This window comes from Ochotona princeps, chromosome 2 (assembly GCF_030435755.1).
Source record: "Ochotona princeps isolate mOchPri1 chromosome 2, mOchPri1.hap1, whole genome shotgun sequence".
Classification (NCBI taxonomy): Eukaryota; Metazoa; Chordata; class Mammalia; order Lagomorpha; family Ochotonidae; genus Ochotona; species Ochotona princeps.
Genome location: NC_080833.1, coordinates 158794221 through 158815218, shown reverse-complemented (window position 1 = coordinate 158815218; position 20998 = coordinate 158794221). Strand labels below are relative to the sequence as shown.

The 20998-nt window shown below is 50.6% G+C and overlaps 1 protein-coding gene across 2 annotated transcripts; it reads right to left on the bottom strand.

Annotated features, from left to right (window-relative positions):
* Positions 1–6161: 6161 nt before the first annotated feature.
* METTL13 (methyltransferase 13, eEF1A N-terminus and K55) lies at positions 6162–19994 on the bottom strand. Of its 2 annotated transcripts, XM_004596289.2 has the most exons (8): positions 19590–19994; positions 16772–17531; positions 15388–15587; positions 13613–13808; positions 12718–12885; positions 10907–11122; positions 9475–9606; positions 6162–6714 (listed from the first exon to the last, which is right to left on the bottom strand). In XM_004596289.2, exons 1-8 carry the CDS (start codon positions 19740–19742, stop codon positions 6440–6442), a joined length of 2100 nt encoding a protein of 699 aa, XP_004596346.2. In that variant the 5' UTR covers positions 19743–19994; the 3' UTR covers positions 6162–6439. The 2 variants fall into 2 exon arrangements, with proteins under 2 accessions (XP_004596346.2, XP_058516653.1); XM_058660670.1 differs by lacking the exon at positions 19590–19994 and having other exon boundaries at positions 6370–6714; positions 17232–17368.
* Positions 19995–20998: the final 1004 nt, after the last annotated feature.

Sequence of the window (20998 nt, the reverse complement as noted above, 5' to 3'; positions counted from 1 at the left end):
TACTATTAAGAGGCCAAATATGAGTTATGGGAGTCTGGGCCCAGCATGGTAGCCTAGTGGCTAAAGTCTTCGCCTTGAATGCACCGGGATCCCATATGGGCACTGGTTCTAAGCCCGGCGGGCCCTCTTCCTATCCAGCTCCCTGCTTCTGGCCTGGGAAAACAGTCGAGGACGGCCCAAAGCCTTGGGACCCTGTACCCACATTGGAGACACAGAAGAGCTCCTGGATCCTGACTTCGGATTGGCTCAGCACCAGCCGTTGCAGTAACGTGGGGAGTGAATCATTGGATGGAAGATCTTTCTCTCCATCTCCTCTCCTCTCTGTATATCTGACTTTGCAATAAAAATAAATAAATCTTTTTTTAAAAAAAGTTATGGGTGGGCCCGGCGGCGTGGCCTAGCGGCTAAAGTCCTCGCCTTCAACGCCCCGGGATCCCATATGGGCGCCGGTTCTAATCCCGGCAGCTCCACTTCCCATCCAGCTCCCTGCTTGTGGCCTGGGAAAGCAGTCGAGGACGGCCCAATGCATTGGGACCCTGCACCCGCGTGGGAGACCCGGAAGAGGTTCCAGGTTCCCGGCTTCGGATCGGCGCGCATCGGCCCGTTGCGGCTCACTTGGGGAGTGAATCATCGGATGGAAGATCTTCCTCTCTGTCTCTCCTCCTCTCTGTATATCTGTCTGTAATAAAATGAATAAATCTTTAAAAAAAAAAAAAAAAAAAGTTATGGGAGTCCCAGAAGGTACAGAAAGAAAAGCTGGAGTTAAAGATGCATTTAATGAAATAATAAATGAAAAAGATCATAATCTGGAGATCGCTTTTGGTCAAGCCTGTTGGGAGTTCTGTGCCCCTCTCCTGGGTGGTGTTTCCCAATTCTTTCTCTAGATTAGGGAAATTTTCCTTTATTATTTCATTAAATACATTCGCAAACCCAACTTCTCTTTCTGCACCTTCTGGAACTGCCATAATTTTTATTTAGCCTTTTAATAGTGTCTTTTTCAATTCTTGGCCTGATCCGACTCTGCTTCCAGCTTTTTGTGTGTTTCCCTGGTGACAGGAAGTATATTCCAATTCTGAGATTCTTTCTTCTGCCTCCTCCACTGTATTTTGGAGACCTTCCACTGTACTTTTAATTTGCTTTACTGTATTCTTCATTTCTGATATATCAGCTTTCATTTGATTCATTTCCTGTGTGACATATTCCTTAAATTCCTTGAATGCCTGTGTTTCGTGCTTCTCATTGTTGATAACAAGTGTTTTGAATTCTGTATCCCCCATTTCCTTGATGTCTTCCTCAGTTAACTCTGAGTTTGGCAAAGGGTTTTGCGCCTTTGCAGGGAAGTCTTCAGTAATTTTCACTGTGTCTTTGTCTCTTCTTTTGCTCTTGATCATTGTACTTCTGGTTATCAGATTCTTCTCCTTGGGGCAGGTTTCTAAGCTGTGTCAAGACAGGTCTACAGTTGAATTTTACTTATTGCAGTTGGTACACAGCTGTTTGTTTGCAGCCAGTTGTGCCACTGCCTCCAGCGAGTTCCAGGTCTAGGTTCTTATGTTAGATTTTCACCATGGTCTCCATAGCCCCAGCTCCTGGCTCACCAGTCTCCACTTTCTGTGACACTGTGCTGAGGCTGCACCGTTGTCTGTACAATCTTTCTCCCACTTACAATTGGAGCAGGTCCCAGGATTAGGGAGGCACTGTGAGTCCTATATAGGTAGGTAGTTGTTGGTGCTGCTTTTGTGGGAACCTGTTGGCCATTAGATCTGAGGGCCACAAGAACCTATTTCGACTGATACGATGCCATAGTATTATTTCCTGTGGGACCAATGCAATCCTGAGCTCAGTGAGTTCTAGCTGAGCTTAGTGCACGTACAGCTCACTGTTGTCCCTGCAGTCTTAAAATCTTTTCCACACTGTAAGAAATGGCGTCTGATGTGCCAGTACTAGAGTTCTTGATCTGCTGGCCATCAGGTCTGAGGGCTATCTGGAACTGTCTTGGGAGGAAGCGTTCTAATGCCATGTTGTTGCAGTTCCCTGAACCAGAAATGAGTTCACTCCCAGCTCAGTACATGCGCAGTACTGTCCATAGCCCTTGCCTGCTTAAACAAAATGGTGCCAGATATGGCTCTAGGAGGTGGACTGGGTTGTGAAATCCACCCTGTTCCCCCACAGCCCATCTGGGACCTGCTGCTCTGTCTCTTCTCCTGTTCAAATCAAACAGACCAGTAGGATGGGCAGTTCTTTGTCTGGGTTCACCTCCTGAGCTTCCAGTGACTGTCCTTTCCCATCTTGTTGCTGGTGTAGTTCCAACTGCCAGTGCAGTTCAGATCGTCACTGAATCATGCTGCAGTATCAGTCACTGCAACGTCACACTGTTGTGTCCACTGCTTTCCTGTGTCTGTCAGTCTCCAGGTGCCCCTCTGCTATTGTTCTGTCCTCTCCTATTTCCTGGAATGTGCCCTCTTTGTTTTATACTGGCTAATATTTCTCCATCTGTTAAACGTGTCCTTGCCCTATTTCGCCATCTTTATTCTCCTGTTTCCCAATTATATTAATTTGATACAGCTACTGTAACAAGGCACCACAAACTTGGTGGCTTAAAGCAACACCTTATCTTACAGTTTTGAAGTCCTGATGTCCAAAATTGATCTCACTAGGCTTAACCGTGGAATGTTGGCAGAAAACTGCTGCCTCTTTTGGAAGCACCAGGCAGAATGGCTTTCTGTATCCATTCTAGTTTCTAGAAGCTTCCTCCCACTCCTTGGTTCCTGCCCTCCTTCAGGTTTCAAGGTCAGCAATGACCAATCAAACCTCTCACAATGCTTCACCTTGCCCCTGACTTTTCTGCCTTCCTTCTGCAGTTGGAGCCTTCCAGTTGCCTTGGACCCATGTGAACAATCCAGGATAATCCCTCATTTTCAAAACCAGCTGATCTGTGGAGTAGGCATCGAGGCTAGCAACCTGGCCGAGCCATTTGGGGAGTACACCGTGGATGGAAATAGTGACATCACATCCACGTGCAGCCTTAGTCCCCCTGGCTGTGGAGTGGCACACTCACTGGCCACTGGACATCTGTGCCACCACTATTTCCCTGCTGCATTAGGTGACGCTGATCGGCAGCCAGGGTTGAGGATGACTAATCTCACTAGAAAGTTAATTAGGAAGGGCTGAGTTAGCAGGGAGAGCTGAAAGAAAACTGGAGACACATTCTGAAACCCATGCTGACAGATGAGTGGCAAGGAGGCAGAGAGGGCAGTGATAGCCCTATCAGACTTACACTGCAACAGGACAAGCTGTCTCCTGACTTTTCACTCAGTTCTGACAGTCCTGGAAAGTTAAATTGTACCCTCTCCCAAGGACACTGTGACCACTCCCACTCAGCTGCAGCCATCAGGGAACTCCAGTCATCCGCACAAGGACACCTTTCTAGACTTTTGTAACTGCTATCAGCCTGCCTCATGCTCACTCAAAGACTGGTGCGGGCCTCACTCCCAGGTTTCTACACTTCTGCAGCTCATTCCCAATGCTTTAAGATTCAATTTCTGGCCACAGGTCGAATATGGTTTGAAGACATATTCAAGTGGGCCAGCTTTCTTTTATTTATTTATCTATCTATCTATCTATTTGAAAGAGAGATCTTACATCCACTGGTTCACTTTCCAAATGCCTGAAATAGTCATGGCCTAGCCCCAAAGGAACCAGGAACTCAATCTGGAATCCAAGACCATAAGCCATCATCTGCTGCCCAAGCTGGATGGGAGCAGAAGTGAGGCGCAGTCCCAAGCAGCGATCCCATCAATGGCTCAACCCACCCTGGCTGACATTCTAACATGCTCACACACAAACATGATACGTGGGGACAGGACCACAGAGAAAAACCATTGTCTTTACATGGGACATTCACTCTCTGTTTTGCTTCAGATCTCATCCTTGCGTTTTTTGTATCTGGCTCACTCCATGCATTTATGTTGCTGGTGTGATCCAGAATTTAAGTAAGCTGCCCTTCCCTAACGTAAAGTTGGGCAAAAGTGTCATGAAGTTCCAACAGTCTGACATTAATACCCAAAAAAGGTCTCTGGTGGAAAAGGTGAGAAACAGGCCATTAGCTCTGTCTACGCACAGAAAGCCCTTTCTCAGCCTGCTGGGGGCCAGAACGCAGCAGCAGCAGAGCATAAGTAGAGTGAACGCCATCAAGTGTCTCAGTGAACACAACATTCTCCACTGGTACAAATTCTCTTCCTAGAAACCAAGCTGAAAATGGACCAACTGCACCTTCTGCCCAACAGTCTTGTCCTTTAGTCTTCCAAGGCACACATAACCAACATCTCTAGACAACTGTCGGGGCTGGTGTTGGTGGCGTAGCAAGTTGAGCCACCACTGTTCGAGTCCTAGTTGCTTCACTTCTGATCCATTACCTTACCACTGTGCATGTGAAAGCAGTGAAGGATGGCCCAAGAGCCTGGACCCCTGCACCCACATGGGAAACCTAAAGCTACTGGCTTCAGCTGACTCGGCCATGGCGCTGTGGCCATTCAGGGAGTGAACCAACAGACCCAACAGCCATCGCTTCCCGAGTTCATTTCCCCAGCTCCAAAGGTAAGAAGGCAACACTCAAATGTGTTGGAACGGTCCTCAGGGTATTTATTCCTCCTAAGCACAGCTGAGACTCTGCTGTCACCTGTCATCCTGCTCACTCCCTGGGTTGGCTGTGCCACCCAGGGTGCAGCTTCCAACTCCGCACAGCACCAAGAGGGACAGAGCAAGCACAAACGATCCTACAGTCCATCCCAGCACTGCGTGAGCTGACAGCTGAGGGTGTGCTGTGCTTGGAGCCCAACATACAGGAACAAATGATCCTACAGTCCATCCCAGCACTGCATGAGCTGACAGCTGAGGGTGTGCTGTGCTGGAGCCCAACATACAGGGACACAGCAAGGACAAAGGATCCTACAGTCCATCCCAGCACTGCATGAGCTGACAGCTGAGGGTGTGCTATGCTGAATGGACACAAGGCACAGAAGCTTCACCTTACACTTCTCCAGTGGAAGCCCCTTCCCTGAAGAGCAGACACCACATATGCTAATGGACGAGATCTGAAAATATTACTCCACACTCACACAGCTTTTCCTTCTGAGACTGACAATATAACTGAAATACACTTCACCCTGAATTAGAATGCATGTCCACACCCCACAGAAAGACAGGCTCCAGAAGGGATCAGTGATATCTGTCCTATCTTTTTTTTAAGATTTGATTGCAAAGTCAGATATATAGAGAAGAGACAGAGAGGAAGATCTTCCATCTATTGATTCACTCCCCAAGTGGCCACAATAGCTGGAGCTGAGCTTATCCGAAGCCAGGAGCCTGGGGCCTCCTCTGGGTCTCCCACGTGTGTGCAGGTTCCCAAGGTTTGGGGCTGTTTTCTACTGCTTTCCCAGGCCACAAGCAGGGAGCTTTATGGGAAGTGGGACAGCCAGGAATAGAACCGGGACCCATATGGGATCCCGGAGTGTTCAAGGTGAGGACTTTAGCCACTAGGCTACCACGCCGGGCCCAGTGACATCTGTTTTACATGGCAGTGCTCGTGAAGCCAATCTCAGAAGCACTGGCCAAACAGCTCTGATAAACAGCGTTCTTACTTCTGACTCAAGTGAGATTTGGATTTAGATGTCATTTTGGCTTACTTATCTTTTATTCCAGGTGAAATGAGATAGTGTATGCAAACCACTGGGGAAGAGTATGTGAAACGTATCTTTATTGCTAATCTGTTTCCTGGCCATTTTTAGACATCTGTACTTCCACCACAGCTCTTTGCAGCATCTGACATGCAGCTGTCACTTAGTCCACGTGCTGGGCAAATGAAGACCAAGCCTTTGGTCTGCAGGATTCTGACATGGCTGTGGGACCAGCTGCCTCACCCTTCCACTACAAGGAGAACAAATGGTTTAGGCTACAAGCTCTCGGCAGCCAAGGAAATGTGCTGGAGGTTGTAGGAGCAGGTCCTGGAGGCCCCTACGTGGGCAGGACTGCAGTGCAGTCTCAATTGGAGGCAGTCAGTAACAGATGCCTTGTCAAGTCTGTCTCCCTAGGGTAGGACTCACTGCGGCCACATCTCTGGGCCTGCAATGCTCTGCTGTTTCACTGGAGACCATTCCCACAGAACCAACAGACGGAGAGCAAACAGACCGCCTTCAGCAGTCCGGAGGAGCCCTGCTCCAGGACACAGTGCAGGAAGCAGAGCCCACTGATCCAAGTGGCACTGAAGAGGACAAGATGGAGACACCTTCCCAGCTCTGCTAAGCAGGAGATCGCACAGAGCCGAGCAGGACACCAGTAAAGACACGGGGCTAAGCAAGCACTGTGTGCTCTATTTCTTCCGTCCCTGGCAGACCAGGGGTCCAAGCGCAGTCTGGGCAGGCAGAGGAGTGCCCAGCCTCAGTGATCACACAATCTTTACAGATTTGAGCATATCCGACAGGATGTACGTGTCATCCCAAGCCTGCCCAGGCTTCCTGAGCGCCCGCTGCAGGGCCTGCGCCATTTCCAGGAGCTCCGGCATGGCAAGTTTCCGCTCAGGGTGCAGCTGACAGAACAGGATCTCGTTCACTTCATCCTCAATCCGCCGCACATACAGAAGAGGGAACACGGCCTTGAGCCTGGCCAGCACCGAGTCCTTCAGCCCCACGTCTCGGCACACGAGGTTAAGGATAAAGACACCTGCAGGGGGGGAAGGAATCAGAGCAACGAGTCAAGGGACAAGCTCTGAGGATGCCGGTTCCCCTCCCAGTGAGGCCGACGGCCTACAGCAGCACTGCATTTGCAGAGAACACACACCACATAGAAGCGAAAAGTCAAAAGCTGGGGAATATGTGAACCCCAACAAAACCTGAGCTGGAGGTGAGCATTTGGCTCAGCAGTGAAGTTACTACTTGTGGCAGATGCCTTGGCGGCACCTTCCCAGCAAGGACAGCGCCCCTACGTGGCAGGCCTGACAGCCCAGTGCTGTCTCACCCCACCTCAGACCCAGCTCAACTGGTTCAGCAGTTACTAACTGGAATGCCCACATCCCATCCTGAGTCTGCAGATTCAATTACTGACTTTTCTCTCCACTCTGGCTCAGTCTCCTGCTGATGTGCACCCGGGATGCAGCATGGGGCTGTGTCCCTGCCACCCACCTGGCAGGGACAGGCTCCTGGTGTCCGTCTGGCCCAGATGGCATTAGTGTGGGGGTGAATCAGTAGACTGAAGATTTTTAAATGCTTTAAATAACGTTTTCAAGTCAAGCTTATCTCTTGCTTTCTGTGCTGCTAGCACATTATTTTACCATTCTTCATACCCCAGTTTCCCAAGGATCACTGACCACCTTTGCAGGGACATCACATGCTGGACAATGCACAGCACTGATTAACAGGCACGGGGCCAAGGCTACCCTGGCTGTGACACTGCTCCGAATCCATGTAGTTATTAAATACACGCAGCAGGCCACGGACACAGCGTGAAGACTGCCAGTTACAGTGGGAAGGGCCTGTGCCAGGGTCCCAACTCTACACGCAGCAGGCCACGGACACAGCGTGAAGACTGCCAGTTACAGTGGGAAGGGCCTGTGCCAGGGTCCCAACTCTACACGCAGCAGGCCACGGACACAGCGTGAAGGCTGCCATCTGACAGTGGGAAGGACCTGTAAAGACTGGAGGCATGTGCGTAGCATTCAGACGGCAACTAGTTGTCACCACACTTGGGAAAGTGTGAAACTGTGTGGCAACATTTGGGAAAGCTGAACATGCTCAGAAAGTGTCATCTAGCAGTCATAATCCCGAGTGTGTACCCAAGAGACAGGGTAAGACACTTCACGCAAAAGCCCATGTCACAGTGTTAGCGGCAGCACTGCTTACAATGGCCCCAAACAGGGAACACCCCAAACGCCCAGGGTGGAACAGACTGGCACTGGGGACTAATTCTGTCAAGTCAAATCACAGAACCACCTAAAGAGTGCATAAACCGGGACAGAGAGACCTGGGAGGGAAAAAGTGGGTTCCCCCTTCTTGGGTCACTATTCCCATGGGAGGGCATGAAGACTGGGACGGGGGCTGGAATGGCTAGATAGAGAGGCACTCAACACCCGTGAGGGCTGGATGGTTGAGTTGGTTAGATAGAACTAAGCTTTAATACCCATTGACACGTACAAGAGCCAAATGGGATGAGGGACAGACTGGTCTTCTGCTACACATACTGGCAAACCAGGGTAGGGGGCGGGCCTGGTGGGGGTTATTGTGGGTCGCCCCGACTAGGCTGCAGCTCCCACTGGTTTGTGTGAGGGCCGAGTACGTGCTGGGCAGAACCAGACTGGACTGCAACACCCATTGGTTCCAGTGCAACTCGGGACTGAAAACAGAACCAACCCAGCAATTGCAACCACCAGCTGATCGTGGTGATGGACTGTGCCGGGCCCTGTGCTTGCTAGAGCATACAAGAAACTAGTCTGGGAATACCTCTAAGTTTCTTTGGAGATCTCCCTAATCGAACTGCTGGACTCAGAACTCTAATCAAGAAAAGACAGAATCAGAGCAGATCAATCATTCATCTCAGTTATATGTTGGCAGCGATATATGAGACTTTATGATGGACCGTATCAATCAGTGGACGACCTCATCAAGCGAAACTGGCAGCGATTCATAACCGGAGAACTATTAACACCACTCGAGCACATATCTCAGAGCATGCCCCACATCCGGGACTCGGGGTGGGCGGGAAACCGGGTGGGGCTTCCCCCTCAATATCCCCCTTTACCTCAGATACAAGATGGAAACAATGTGGACATAACAGTATTACCCACTTCCCTATCCCCCTGAAAAAAAAAAAAAAAAAAAAAAAAAAACGGTATTTTCTAATTACTGTATAATATTTTGGGAATGCAAATTTTATTTGAATGTCAACTACAGTTAAGCATGTGCTGTTTGTTTTTCTTACTCAGGTTTTGTAATTTGATGGAATATTTTTTTATCACAATTTAATAAATGTTTGCTTTATTTAATAAAAAAAAAAAAAAAAAAAAAAAAAAAGCCCATGTCGCAGTGTTAGCGGCAGCACTGCTTACAATGGCCCCAAACAGGGAACACCCCAAACGCCCAGGGTGGAACAGACTGAAGAATTGTGGAACAGTCACACAAAGATTCATGGCAAATCAACACCAACAGTGTGGGTGACGCTACAAACATGTGAACAGAAAGAAAAAACACTCAGAGTACATTCTGTATGATTCCATATAACTCGTTCATAAAAAATAAAAAGGGGCAAAACTAGGCTGTTACTTAGGACATAGGTCCTCTGGGCAGATGAGTGACCCCGCAAGCAGGCTGGGCTTGGTGCTGGCACACAGATGCACTGATTGGAGAAATCCATGCAAATACACACTGACGTGCATTTTTCATTGAAAAAGACACAACATGCTGGAAGGTCCTTTCTCTCTTCCCCCCGTACCTTCAGGGCTCAGGATGCTTTTGACCTTCTGCAGAAAAGGCTGCTCCACAAACGCTGCAGGTGGACAACTCATTCCCAGTGTCGGGTCTTTACTGTCCACATCAAACATGATGACATCATAGCGAGGTCGAACTGGGAGAGAAAAACAAACAAGCCCTCATCTTTTCAGAATAAAATGCCATCCCCATTCCTGCGCCCTGCTCCCTGAGAGCGGTGGTTGCTGCAGTGGGCATGTTCTAATAACAGGAAATGGTGTGCCTGTGGTACACTGACATCACGGTAGAGCAGCATCCTTACCATCAGAGCCCACAGTAAGCATGAGGTCGTCCTCCACAAACAACAGCGCCTCGCAAAGGCACAGACTCACCGAAGCCACTGTGGCACCCCCACAGTAAGCTTGAGGTCCTCCACATCTAACAGCACCTCGCAAAGGCACAGACTCACCAAGGCCACTCTAGCATAAACACTTCTTTGGCTAAGAGTCCATTCATACTAACGGTTTTCAAACTGCAGAACATCAGTCACCTTGGGACCGTTCTCAATACTTAAAAGAAGGCAAACTACATTCCTAACTAAGTAATAACAACTCCAGTAACTCCTAATACAGTCAGAGTTGAGAACCAGTGATCTGGACAGAGGAGCTGATCCAACAAATGGTAACTTTAACTCCAGAAACAGCACATGTTGCCTCACAAAAGAAAGTGTTCTGAACTTCCTGTAGGGGAATTGTTTCCAGTTACCTGAAACCACATGGGCAACCCAGAAGAGGCCTCGGGCTCCTGGGTTCAGATCAGCTCAGCTCCAGCTGTTGTGGCTACTTGGGGAGTAATCATCGGATGGAAGATCTTCCTTTCTGTCTCTCCTCCTCTCTGTATATCTGACTTTCCAATCAAAAATAAAATAAATCTTAAAAAAAAAAAAACAAACCCACTTTGCTGTCACCACGCTTGGGCAGCACATCCCACACTTGAGTCCAGTGTCACCTCTCCCGCACTCTAACACGAACCGTAGGTGACTGCATTTGGAAGCAGGTCTTTAAAGGGGCGTTTATGAAGACAGTCTGACGGCAACGTCCTCATTCTAATGATCTCGTGGCTACGTGAGGGAAGTTGGACATCCTCTCACATGATTCTTGTTTATAACCTTCACTATTTTCCTACTGGGCTACAGTATTTTCAATGTTTGTGAATTCTTTAGCTTGTAGAGCTATTAAGCCTTAGGCACCCAAGTAAATTAAAAATGTTACCAAAGCGACACCAGGATGTGTGTGCACAGAAGGCCATCTGAGCACACAATGAGAAGGTGGCCATTCATAAGCCCAGAGACAGGCCCCCGGGGAATCCGAACCCGCAGGCAACCTCTCCGTTTAACCACCCGCACACAGCAGCACAGCATGGAACCACATGGATGCCACTTAGAGATGAATTCTAACCTTCTGCTCCTGCTAGGCTGGTGATGTAGTCCAGGCCATCCGCTATATGAACCTTCATCCGGTCACTCTGGGAGAAGCCAAACCACTGGGTAGCCACTTCCAACATGGAGGGGTCGATCTCCACAGCATCAACGCAGCACTTCGGGAAATGATCGTGGACAAAGAGGGGAAGGCTGCCGCCGCCGAGGCCTACCACCAACAACGCCAGGGGGGTCTCTGTGGCGAGAGAAGAAAGCGTCACTCGGTCATCTGCTCACCATGAAGTCCTGGATCAGCCTTAGGGAAGGCAAAAAAGGAAAGCAAATTGTTGACTCTGCCCAGGAATACAAGATTTAGAAACCTAACCTGTCTCATTCCAGGAATTCAGGAGTCAGTCAACACTGAAGAACTCAACCCTCACCCCATAAAATCCAGATCCATAGGATGAATCTATATGTGATTTTACAGACATGATTTCCAGAGTCTCTATCATTGGCATTATAAGACTCCTGCCCTTCAAAAATGTAGGGTAGGGCCTAGCGCGATGGCTCAATGGCTAAATCCTCGCCTTGCGTGCAGCAGCATCCAATACGGGCTCCAGTTCATATGATTGTGGCCTGGGAAAGCAACAGAGAATGGCCCAAAGCTCCCTACTTACAGCCTAGGAAAATAGGCCTAGGCCAAAAGCCTTGGGACCCTTCCCCCATGTGGGAGCCCAGAAGAAGCTCCTGGCTCCTGGCTTCAGACTGGCTTAGCTCTGGCCATTGCCACAGTTCACTTTGGAAGTGAACCGGTGGACAGAAGATCTTTCTCTCTGTATCTCCTTCTCTGTAAATCTTTCCAATAAAAATAAATAAACCTTTAAAAAAAAATTGAGGGTAATGGCCAAGCTGCCAATATAATGGCCAGGTTATTCAATCACAAGGCAACTGAGGTACAATGCCCCACCCCTAGCTCTCACACCAAAAGGTCATAACTGCCTTCTCTGGTTCCCACAATCAACAGAGGGCAATCCTTCCAAATTCCATAAAACCACCAGAAAACCAAGGCCCCAATCCTAGCCCTAAATAAAGAGCACAGAGCACTGAATGAAGACAAGAAACTAAACAATCACCAAAAGAAAATACACTCTGGGATTGAATTGAATAACTGAAATTCTAAGACACACATCCACATATGCCAAAAATACAGGGCGGCTCAACAAGCCTTATGCAGGGCTTGCAGGTGAAGACAATTATAAACTCAAACAGAAACATGAACACACTTGTCACTGTGGTCCACTCCAAACCTACTCAACTGAATAAGACTATAACTGCAGGAAGTCTAAGAATTTTTTCAGTGGGGGAAGAGTAGAAATTCAAGAAAGAATTTAATCTAGTGCTCAAATAATGCATTACTGAAAGCCTAGACATTTATCAAAAGGCACTGCGCATACAATTAATATGGGTACCATCTAGTTAACATGGCTACACACATGCACAAAAATTCAGCAAGCTGAACAATGTAAAGTTTGTATACTTGTTAAGTATACATCTTAATTTTTTTTCAATGAAGAAAACAAAGTTTAGACTCCCAAACTGCCCTCTGTCGGTTAGGGCGTCTGGGAAGCCAGCTACGGCCTTTGGAATGGACAATCAGGAAAGCAGCGCTGTATTTTGAGCACCCTGTGGTCATGAACAAGACAGCTTAGCCACTGTCACTGCATTTTCTATATGCAAGGGTCATTTCAGGGTTACAACTGAGTTGAAGGTCAAAGTGACTAGGCTGCTCGTGAACACAGAAGATGGCTAGAATGAGGAGACAGTCACCCTCAGCAGCAGCATCTCCCTCACCTAGCAGCAATTCTGGGTTTCTCAGCAGGGCAAGACCCGCAATCATGGCTTTGTGGTGTTCACAGCACAGGTAGCTCTTATCGATGGACTGCCCAGGGGCTATGGTGGGGTCCTCTGCAGGATCAACAGGCCGCTGCTTCTTCCGGTCCTTCTTCCGTTTCTTCTGAACTAAAATGAAAGACAGCAGATTGGAAGACACTCGTGCTTGGCACAGCAGCCCCTGGGCAGTAGGAGCTACCAGCAGCACTGCCACTGGCCTGGACAGACTCCAGAGCCAACTGGCAAATATGCAGAAATTTTGCAAACAGGTAGACATCATTTAACTTGAAACTGACCTTGGTGGGAGTGCTTATACCACAGAAACTGGCAATGTTACAATCAAGACTCCTTTCCCCCGACAAAGGGATGCCTGTTAGAACATTTCATATATACCTCTGGATGCCAGGGAGTCAGAAGAGCCCTAGAACTTCTGAAACAGAAGAAACACAGACCTAAACTCTTTTTTAAAAAAGATACAAAGCTATCAATTATTTCCCCTGTGCCAATCACTGTAGCAGGATGTCCTCTCTCCTCTAACAACCTTAACATCCCAGCTGGTGGCACAGGAAGACCAAGAGCATCTGAATGTTCAGTGAGCGCAGAATCAACAAGAGAGGAAGACAGGACGGGGACCTGGCCTGCCTGTCACCGATACTTATCATCTTCTACGATGCTACCCAGACAGTGCCACTCCCACTCTCCAGTCCAAATGACAGGAAAAGGGCAGCCTAGACCACGTAGATTCTGCCAGGTCTGCCTGTATCCTGGCCAAGCTTCCAGGTCTTTCTGACCACCTCAAATCCAGAATCCACAGCAGCCCAATCCAGGTCCCAGCACCCCACCCGTGCCACCTCACCTCTGTGAGACACATCCTGCAGCAGCCTGGCTTCGGACTGCACCACGTTTCTGTTGCTGAGGAAGATCAGCCGCCTAAAGTATCGCCTGTCGTCCCCTTGCACGTCTTCAATGACATAGTCGCCACTCAAAGGGCTGCAGTCTTGGTGCTGGACAGTCCGGACCCCGATGTCCCCACCCACAGACAGAAAAGGCACCTGCAGGCAGAGCCAGGTTTGTGGTCAAAGGCCAGCTCCCTTAGGAAAGAGAAGACCTAACTCTAACACAAGAAACATTCGGCCTCCTCTGTGCGTATGTAAGGGGTTCCAGGGCTTGTCACCAGGCCACCACTCAACTTCCTCCCACTCCCTGCCGGCAGTGCACGAACCTCAGCTGCTGATAATCTCCCAGTTTGATTAAGGCCCCACGCTCAAGAGCCTGGACAACCCTAACTGCAGTGTTACCTTCCTAGTAAGTCCATTTCTCAAAAGAATGTAATTTATCTTGTGAAAACCAAGTGAACACATAAAGATCTACACCACTTGCGTCACGCAGCTGGCTTTCCAAGGCAAACGCAAGCTTCTCGTGCGGGAACCCCTCAAAGAACTCGATGGACGTACAGTGAGAGCTGGAGGGCACCCTCAGTAAAATTCAGCAGGGGGGCCCGGCAGCATGGCCTAGCGGCTAAAGTCCTTGCCTTGAAAGCCCCGGGATCCCATATGGGCACCGGTTCTAATCCCGGTAGCTCCACCTCCCATCCAGCTCCCTGCTTGTGGCCTGGGAAAGCAGTCGAGGACGGCCCAAAGCTTTGGGACCCTGTACCCGCGTGGGAGACCCGGAAGAGGTTCCTGGTCCCGGCATCGGATCGGCGCGTACCGGCCCGTTGGCAGCTCACTTGGGGAGTGAAACACCGGATGGAAGATCTTCCTCTCTGTCTCTCCTCCTCTCTGTATATCCGGCTTTCCAATAACAACAACAACAAAAAATTCAGCAGGGGAGCCACTACTCCACGTTTGGGGAAATTTCTCCCCTCCCCATTATTCTTGTCTGCACCCCCAATTTTTCTAAACCTTAAAAACAAAACAGTGTTTCCTTAAACTTCTCCACTCCACCATCACCTTTACACCCATTACTCCGATCTATTAGAACAGTCAACAGCCTCCAGGAATCCCTGACCTCACCGACACAGCCGCGGGTTGAGAGTCACACATGAAGCTCCCCAGAGGACCTGCACCTCCCTGTAATGACTCTCGCCTGAGGGACCCCAATCCCACAGAACATTAGCAGGAGTCAGACACAAGGGCAAAGCCAAGGGCTGGGGCCTGGGAGCCTGGGTTCCTCCTCCCCCAGACCACTGCTGACGCAAGCATCTAGGGACTCTGCTCTCGTATCATCTGTTTGTTATCAACGCAAGGCAGCTGGTGTCAACTGGTAACAGCACGCCAGACTAGCTATGCTAACATTCTGGCAGCTACTGAGCCGGCAGGGCCTTCTCCCAGGTGCAGCCTCAGATAATGACAGTAACAGTTCTGGGCCTGTTCAAAAGGGAAAGGAAAAAGGCAATGACAGAGAAGTCTGCACCACAAGAAACCTGCAAGGTGAAGGGCGAGCGCTTCCTTCAGACACCTCTGCAACTATGGCTTTTATTCTAGGCGACCACTCAACTTCCTCTCACTCCCTGCCGGCAGTGAACAGGATAGGGTCAACACTCGTCCCAGCTCCTACCAGGCTCCCTTCTACCTTCCTGGCTGCTAAAGACTTCAGAGACCCCGCAGGTTTGCCCTAAAGCTTCCGTACCTGCTGCTGTGCCGGCATTCCAGCCGGGGCCAGCTCCAGGACCCTGGCCGACAGCTCAGCCTGAATGCTCTCCATGCCTTCGTACTGTTGACCTCGGTGAAGGGCCACCGTGACCAGCCTCCTGAAGCCCGCACTGGCTGCCAGCTGCTTCCGGCCTTCCTCCATGCCAAAGAGCCACTCAGTCTCCCGGCCTTGGGGGACTAGAAAGAGGGACTTGGTTACAGGGAGTCCTGGGAAGAGAGTTCAAGACTATAACCAACGTGGGCCATGTGCCAGCCAGCCAGCCAGCCAGCCAGCCTCGTCCAGGCCCAGTGTCCTCCCCATTCAATGTCCTGGCAAGTGAGAAGTGAGCCAGGGCAAAGCAGCCCAGCAGACATGAAGCAGGCCTATGCATGGCTAACCATGGGTACGTCTGTAAGGAGGGATGAAGGTGCAAGAAAAAGCAACTCACGCCAATGTTCACTGCATGCCAGGCGCAATTCCAAGTTGTTTACAATATAAACTCACGAAATCTTCACAGGTGCTATTATCCCCATTTGCCCAGGTTCATAAAGCTAAGAAATGGCAAAAGTGGAGCACACACTTGGGCAATCCAGCCCATACTCCAAGCTCATATCCACGCACTGCTTGTTCCCACTGGTGGGTAGACAGGACTGTGGAATGTTTGGGAACATGGCTCAGTCACCAGGAAACAAACTACCAACATGACCCTAACACCTTGCACTTGCTTAGAGTTGTCTGGTTTTGAAAGCATTCCCTGTTATCATTTACTCCTTTCAGTAGTAACAGCGATCATTCATAACACACTTGAAATGTGCCAGCATGAATGCTAAGAGCTTTTACATGCCTCACAGCTACCCAGCAGCTATGAACGCATTTCACAGATAAGGAAAAAAAGGAATCTGTGCAATGTCATAGCCCAGGCAGTGACTGAGCCAGGACTGGGACCCTGATCCAGATAGTCTGGTTCCAGAGCACACTCTGGAAGCCACTCTCCTGTACTGCTTCTCTAAATTCTGCAGAGAAGCAAGTGACTCCCAAGAGCCGCAGCTCAGGTCTTAGTCTGCTAGTCCAGCATTGCTTTCATTACTCCTGGCTGCAAAGCCACATCTCTGTGCAACACGCGATCTGGCTAAAGTGATGCCTGTTCTCTCCGCTTCTTATCAACTCACTTGTACTTCTTCGAGCTTTTACAAAAGATGAGAAGGAAATAGGAGCAACTAGTCTCAAACCTAAGCAGTAGATGGGGACCTGTTACCCTCCCTTCACCATACCTCGGCTAGTCTCACCCTTTGCCACCTCTTGCAAGATAAAAACAGCGAAGACACACCCATCCACCAGAGCCCAGCCCCTCCAGGGATCAGAGGGAACAAGCCCAACTCACTGATGAAAATGGCAAAATGATTGTCCCTCGATGGTTTCACCGTGGGGCTGTCCACCACGTGCAGGGTGTAGCGTGGTTCCCCTGTGTCCCCATCACACAAGTCCAGAGACACATTCCCCAGCCCGACCTTGCGGCGCAGCTGGCCACACAGCCAGGCATACTGCTGCCGCTCCCGCACTGCCTCCGCCAGCCGCTCGGCACTCTCCAGCCGTGTGGGCTTGCCCTGCTCCTGAGCACACAGCTCAAAGATCTGGAGGGTGCGGCCAGGGACCGGCCTGAACTTGGTCATGACGAAGGCAAAGACGGGCAGGGAGAACCGAGGCTCTGCTTCCAACACCTGGTCCTGGCTGGTGGCCAATTGATGCACCCTCACCATCCACCCCTCCCGAGAGAAGTACCCGACTGCTTTCTTCAGGATGTGAGCCTGAGCCAGGGAGATGCACAGGTAGCGCCCGCCCACCTGCAGGACGCGGCCGACCTCAGCCAGCATCCTGTCCACCTGCTGCAGGGTCTTCTCCCCCTCATCGGTCAGCACGGCGTCCAGGGTGCCCTTGTCCAACACCACCTGGAACGACGCACTGGGGAAGTCCATCTGCGTCATGTCCATCTTCAGGAAGCTCAACTGGGGCCGCCGCGTGGCGTTGCGCTCCCTCATCTGCTTGATGGCACTCTCGCTGATGTCAATGCTCACTATGTCCTGATAGCCCACATCATATAGCTGCTCACTGAGCTCCGAGTTGCCGCAACCGATCACCAGCACCTAGAGAGAGACGCACAGCAGGATGGAGGGGCCCGAGGCGAGGCAAGACGTGCACATCCTGCACACACGGCAGTCTTGCCTCGGCTACTGCATATCTCAAAAGGCAGAAAGGCTACCATGCCCAGGAAGCCAGATTACAGAGTTCAGTCCAGACTCCAGGCTGAGCCACCACGGGTTAAAGGATCTCCCACTAATACAAATGAGGCAGAGCTACAATCCAGCTTAAATGAGAATGAGCTCTGCATTGCAGAAATAAACTAATCCTTTTTGCTAAAACAAGTATTTCTGGGCCTGGCGCCATAGTGTAGTGGTTAAAGTCCTCGCCTTGAAGGTGCCCGGGATCCCATATGGGTGCTGGTTCTAACCCCAGCAGCCCCGCTTCCCATCCAGCTCCCTGCCTGTGGCCTGGGAAAGCAGTAGAGAACAGCCCAAAGCTTGGGGACCCTGCACCCGCGTGAGAGACCTGGAGGAAGTTCCAGGCTCCTGACTTTGGATTGGCTCAGCTCCAGCCATTATGGCCGCTTGGGGAGTAAACCATCAAATGGAAGATCTTTCTCTCTGTCTCTCCTCCTCTTTGTATATACATCCATCTTTCCAATAAAAATAAACTAAATAAATTTAAAAAACAAGTATTTATGACTAGGAAATTAAGAGAAAATCACAAGTCCTGGCACAGTGGCTCAGTTGGTTATCCTCCCATTGCAAGCGTTAGCACCTCACATGGGCAGTAGTTTGTATCCCAGCTTCACTTCCCATCCAGCTCCCTGCTTGTTGGGAAAGCAGTTGAGGACGGCCCGAAGCCTAGAGACCCTGCACCCACATGGGAGAGCCAGAGGTGGCTCCCAGCTCCGGGCTTCAGCTCAATTCACCCCCAGTCGTTGCGGCCATTTGAACAGTGAACCAGCAGATGGAAGATCTGTCTCTCCTTCTCTTTGTAAACCTACCTTTCCAATAAAATAAGTCTTTTACAAAGCGAGACCGTAGTTTGAGTGTTGAAATCTCTGATTTTACTGCTGAGAACCAAGGGTTGGCATAACTGACTCCCTCACTCCACCTAAGCCTCTGGCCCCACAAGACAATATACAACATTTTGCAAAAATTCAAATCTTACCACACCAAATTCCATCTCAGGAAACTTAGCTATTTTCTGAAGCCTCTCCATGGAGTGACCCCCACTCATCTTCCAGAATTCCGCTCTGATGGCACCATCTTCGGAAAAGCATGCTACAAGGTCACATAGCTTTTAGAGCTGGACAGGCCTGGATGATGATGATTATTATTATTATATTATTATTATCGGAAAGGCAAATTTACAGAGAGATGGAGAGAAACAGAAAGATCTTCCATCCACTGGTTCATTCCCCAGAAAGCTGCAATGGCTGGAGCTGAGTCCCTCCACAGCTAGGAGCAAGGAGCTTCTTCCAGATCTCCCACGTGGTGGGAGGGTCCCAAGGACCCCAACCATCTTCCACTGCTTTCCCAGGCCACAAGCAGGGAGCTGGATGGGAAGTGGAGCAGCCGGGACTCGGGATGCTGAGCTGGCAGGAGGGTTAACCGGCTTCCAAGGCGTAGACTGAAGTCCCCATGTGAACGCCGACCGACTGGGGACCCCCGCAGCTGCGTTTACGAAGAGACTTCCAACAGAGAGCACCCATAATAAGCTCTGCACGGCACGCCTGCTCTCTGAGGTAGCTTTTTACCCTCCTTGGCCTACCTCCAGCACACGCCCACCGCCAGCACAGGTGGCAAGAGTGCAGGCAGCACACCCGTGCGGACCACATGGCACTGCCACCAACTATAAGGCGAAGGCCATTCCTACAGCAACGATGCCCACACGAGCTGACCAATCCACAGCAATACTAGACAGAAAAGCAGGCCTTTACAGGAGGGGCAACGAAAAAAGCCACTCTTCCAAGGAGGAACTCTAACGAGTGGCGGAAACCCTTAAGGGAGCATAGTGTCCTTGCAGCCAGCTCCTTACACGGAACGCCCAAGTGGCCGCCTGTCCCCTAGCTCCCCGCTGGGCACACCCGCGGCCGGCCGGGCCGCGCGCCTCACCTTCTCCCTGGGCTTGATGTATTTGTGCAGCACCCCGCACAGTTCCAGGTAGGTCCCATACCACTCGAAAGCTTTCTTTCCTCGCTGCTGGAAGAACTTCTCCCAATAGTCAACCGAGCCAAACTCCTTGGAGCTTTTAGGTAAGAGATTCATGTTGTCCCGGCCCCAGCGGCGTCTTCTAGACCCTGCTCCTGAGGTACCCTCTGAGGGGCTCAGTCCCCTGGGGTATGTAAAGTCACGTGAGTTTGTCCCCTCGGTCAGCACGAACAAACTTCCAAAGCCATCACGGCTCGGCCGCCCCTGCCACACGTGGACCCCTTCACGGTTTCCGAGCTGAGCTTTCAGAGCCCAGCAACCATATCCGGTTGCAAAGACTCGTGATTGGCCAGGAACCCAGCCCACCCCTGCATCTCATTGGCTATCGCTCTTCCTCTCTGGCATCCCATTGGCTGCGTCTCCGTCGCAGGCGCCGAGCGCCCTGTTGGCGTGAGGCGTGCCGGGATCAGGGCGGAAGAGGCCGCGTCCGCGTCCCGCCAGGGGGCGGCGGGGCGGCGGGGCGGCGGGGCGGCGGGGCGGCGGGGCGGCCGGGCGGCTGGCTTCCTCCGGAGCCCGGGCCTCAGCAGGAACGGCCCCGAGGGTCCTATGAGAAGCCGAGAGGGAGAACCTCGCCTTGTGCCCGTGTTGTGCTCCGTATGCCCTGCCTGCCCCTGCCCCTGCCCCGCTGATTTCTGGAAGAAAATGGTCCCTGCTGTACATTATCTGCACCAAGACACAGGGTTCCGCCAGTGGAGGATTTTAACAGGAAGGTAGCAGCCAGCCATTCAGAGGTGCCTGCTGCATCTTCTTCAGCCCTCAAAGCAACGAAGTAAAACTCAGGACTCACTTTCCTAGGCTCCTTGGGCTGTCATTCCATGCCACACGGCGTTTATGGTAGATCGCAGAAGGAATGTGAGGACTCGGAGGGCAGATGTATTAAGCATCTATAGTTAAGGCAACTATAACTTACTCTAGTACAAATAGGTAGACTCTGTTCACGGTTAAGTATGATGAGGTTCGCCAATTTTTCTGCACCAAAATAAACCTATGATTTAATTCCATTTCCCCCGAACTTTTTTTTTTTAAAGATTTATTCATTTTATTACAGCCAGATATACAGAGAGGAGGAGAGACAGAGAGGAAGATCTTCCATCCGATGATTCACTCCCAAAGTGAGCCGCAACGGGCCAGTGCGCGCCGATCTGAAGCTGGGAACCAGGAACCTCTTCCAGGTCTCCCACGCGGGTGCAGTGTCCCAATGCATTGGGCCGTCCTCGACTGCTTTCCCAGGCCACAAGGAGGGAGCTGGATGGGAAGTGGAGCTGCCGGGATTAGAACCGGCGCCCATATGGGATCCCGGGGCTTTCAAGGCG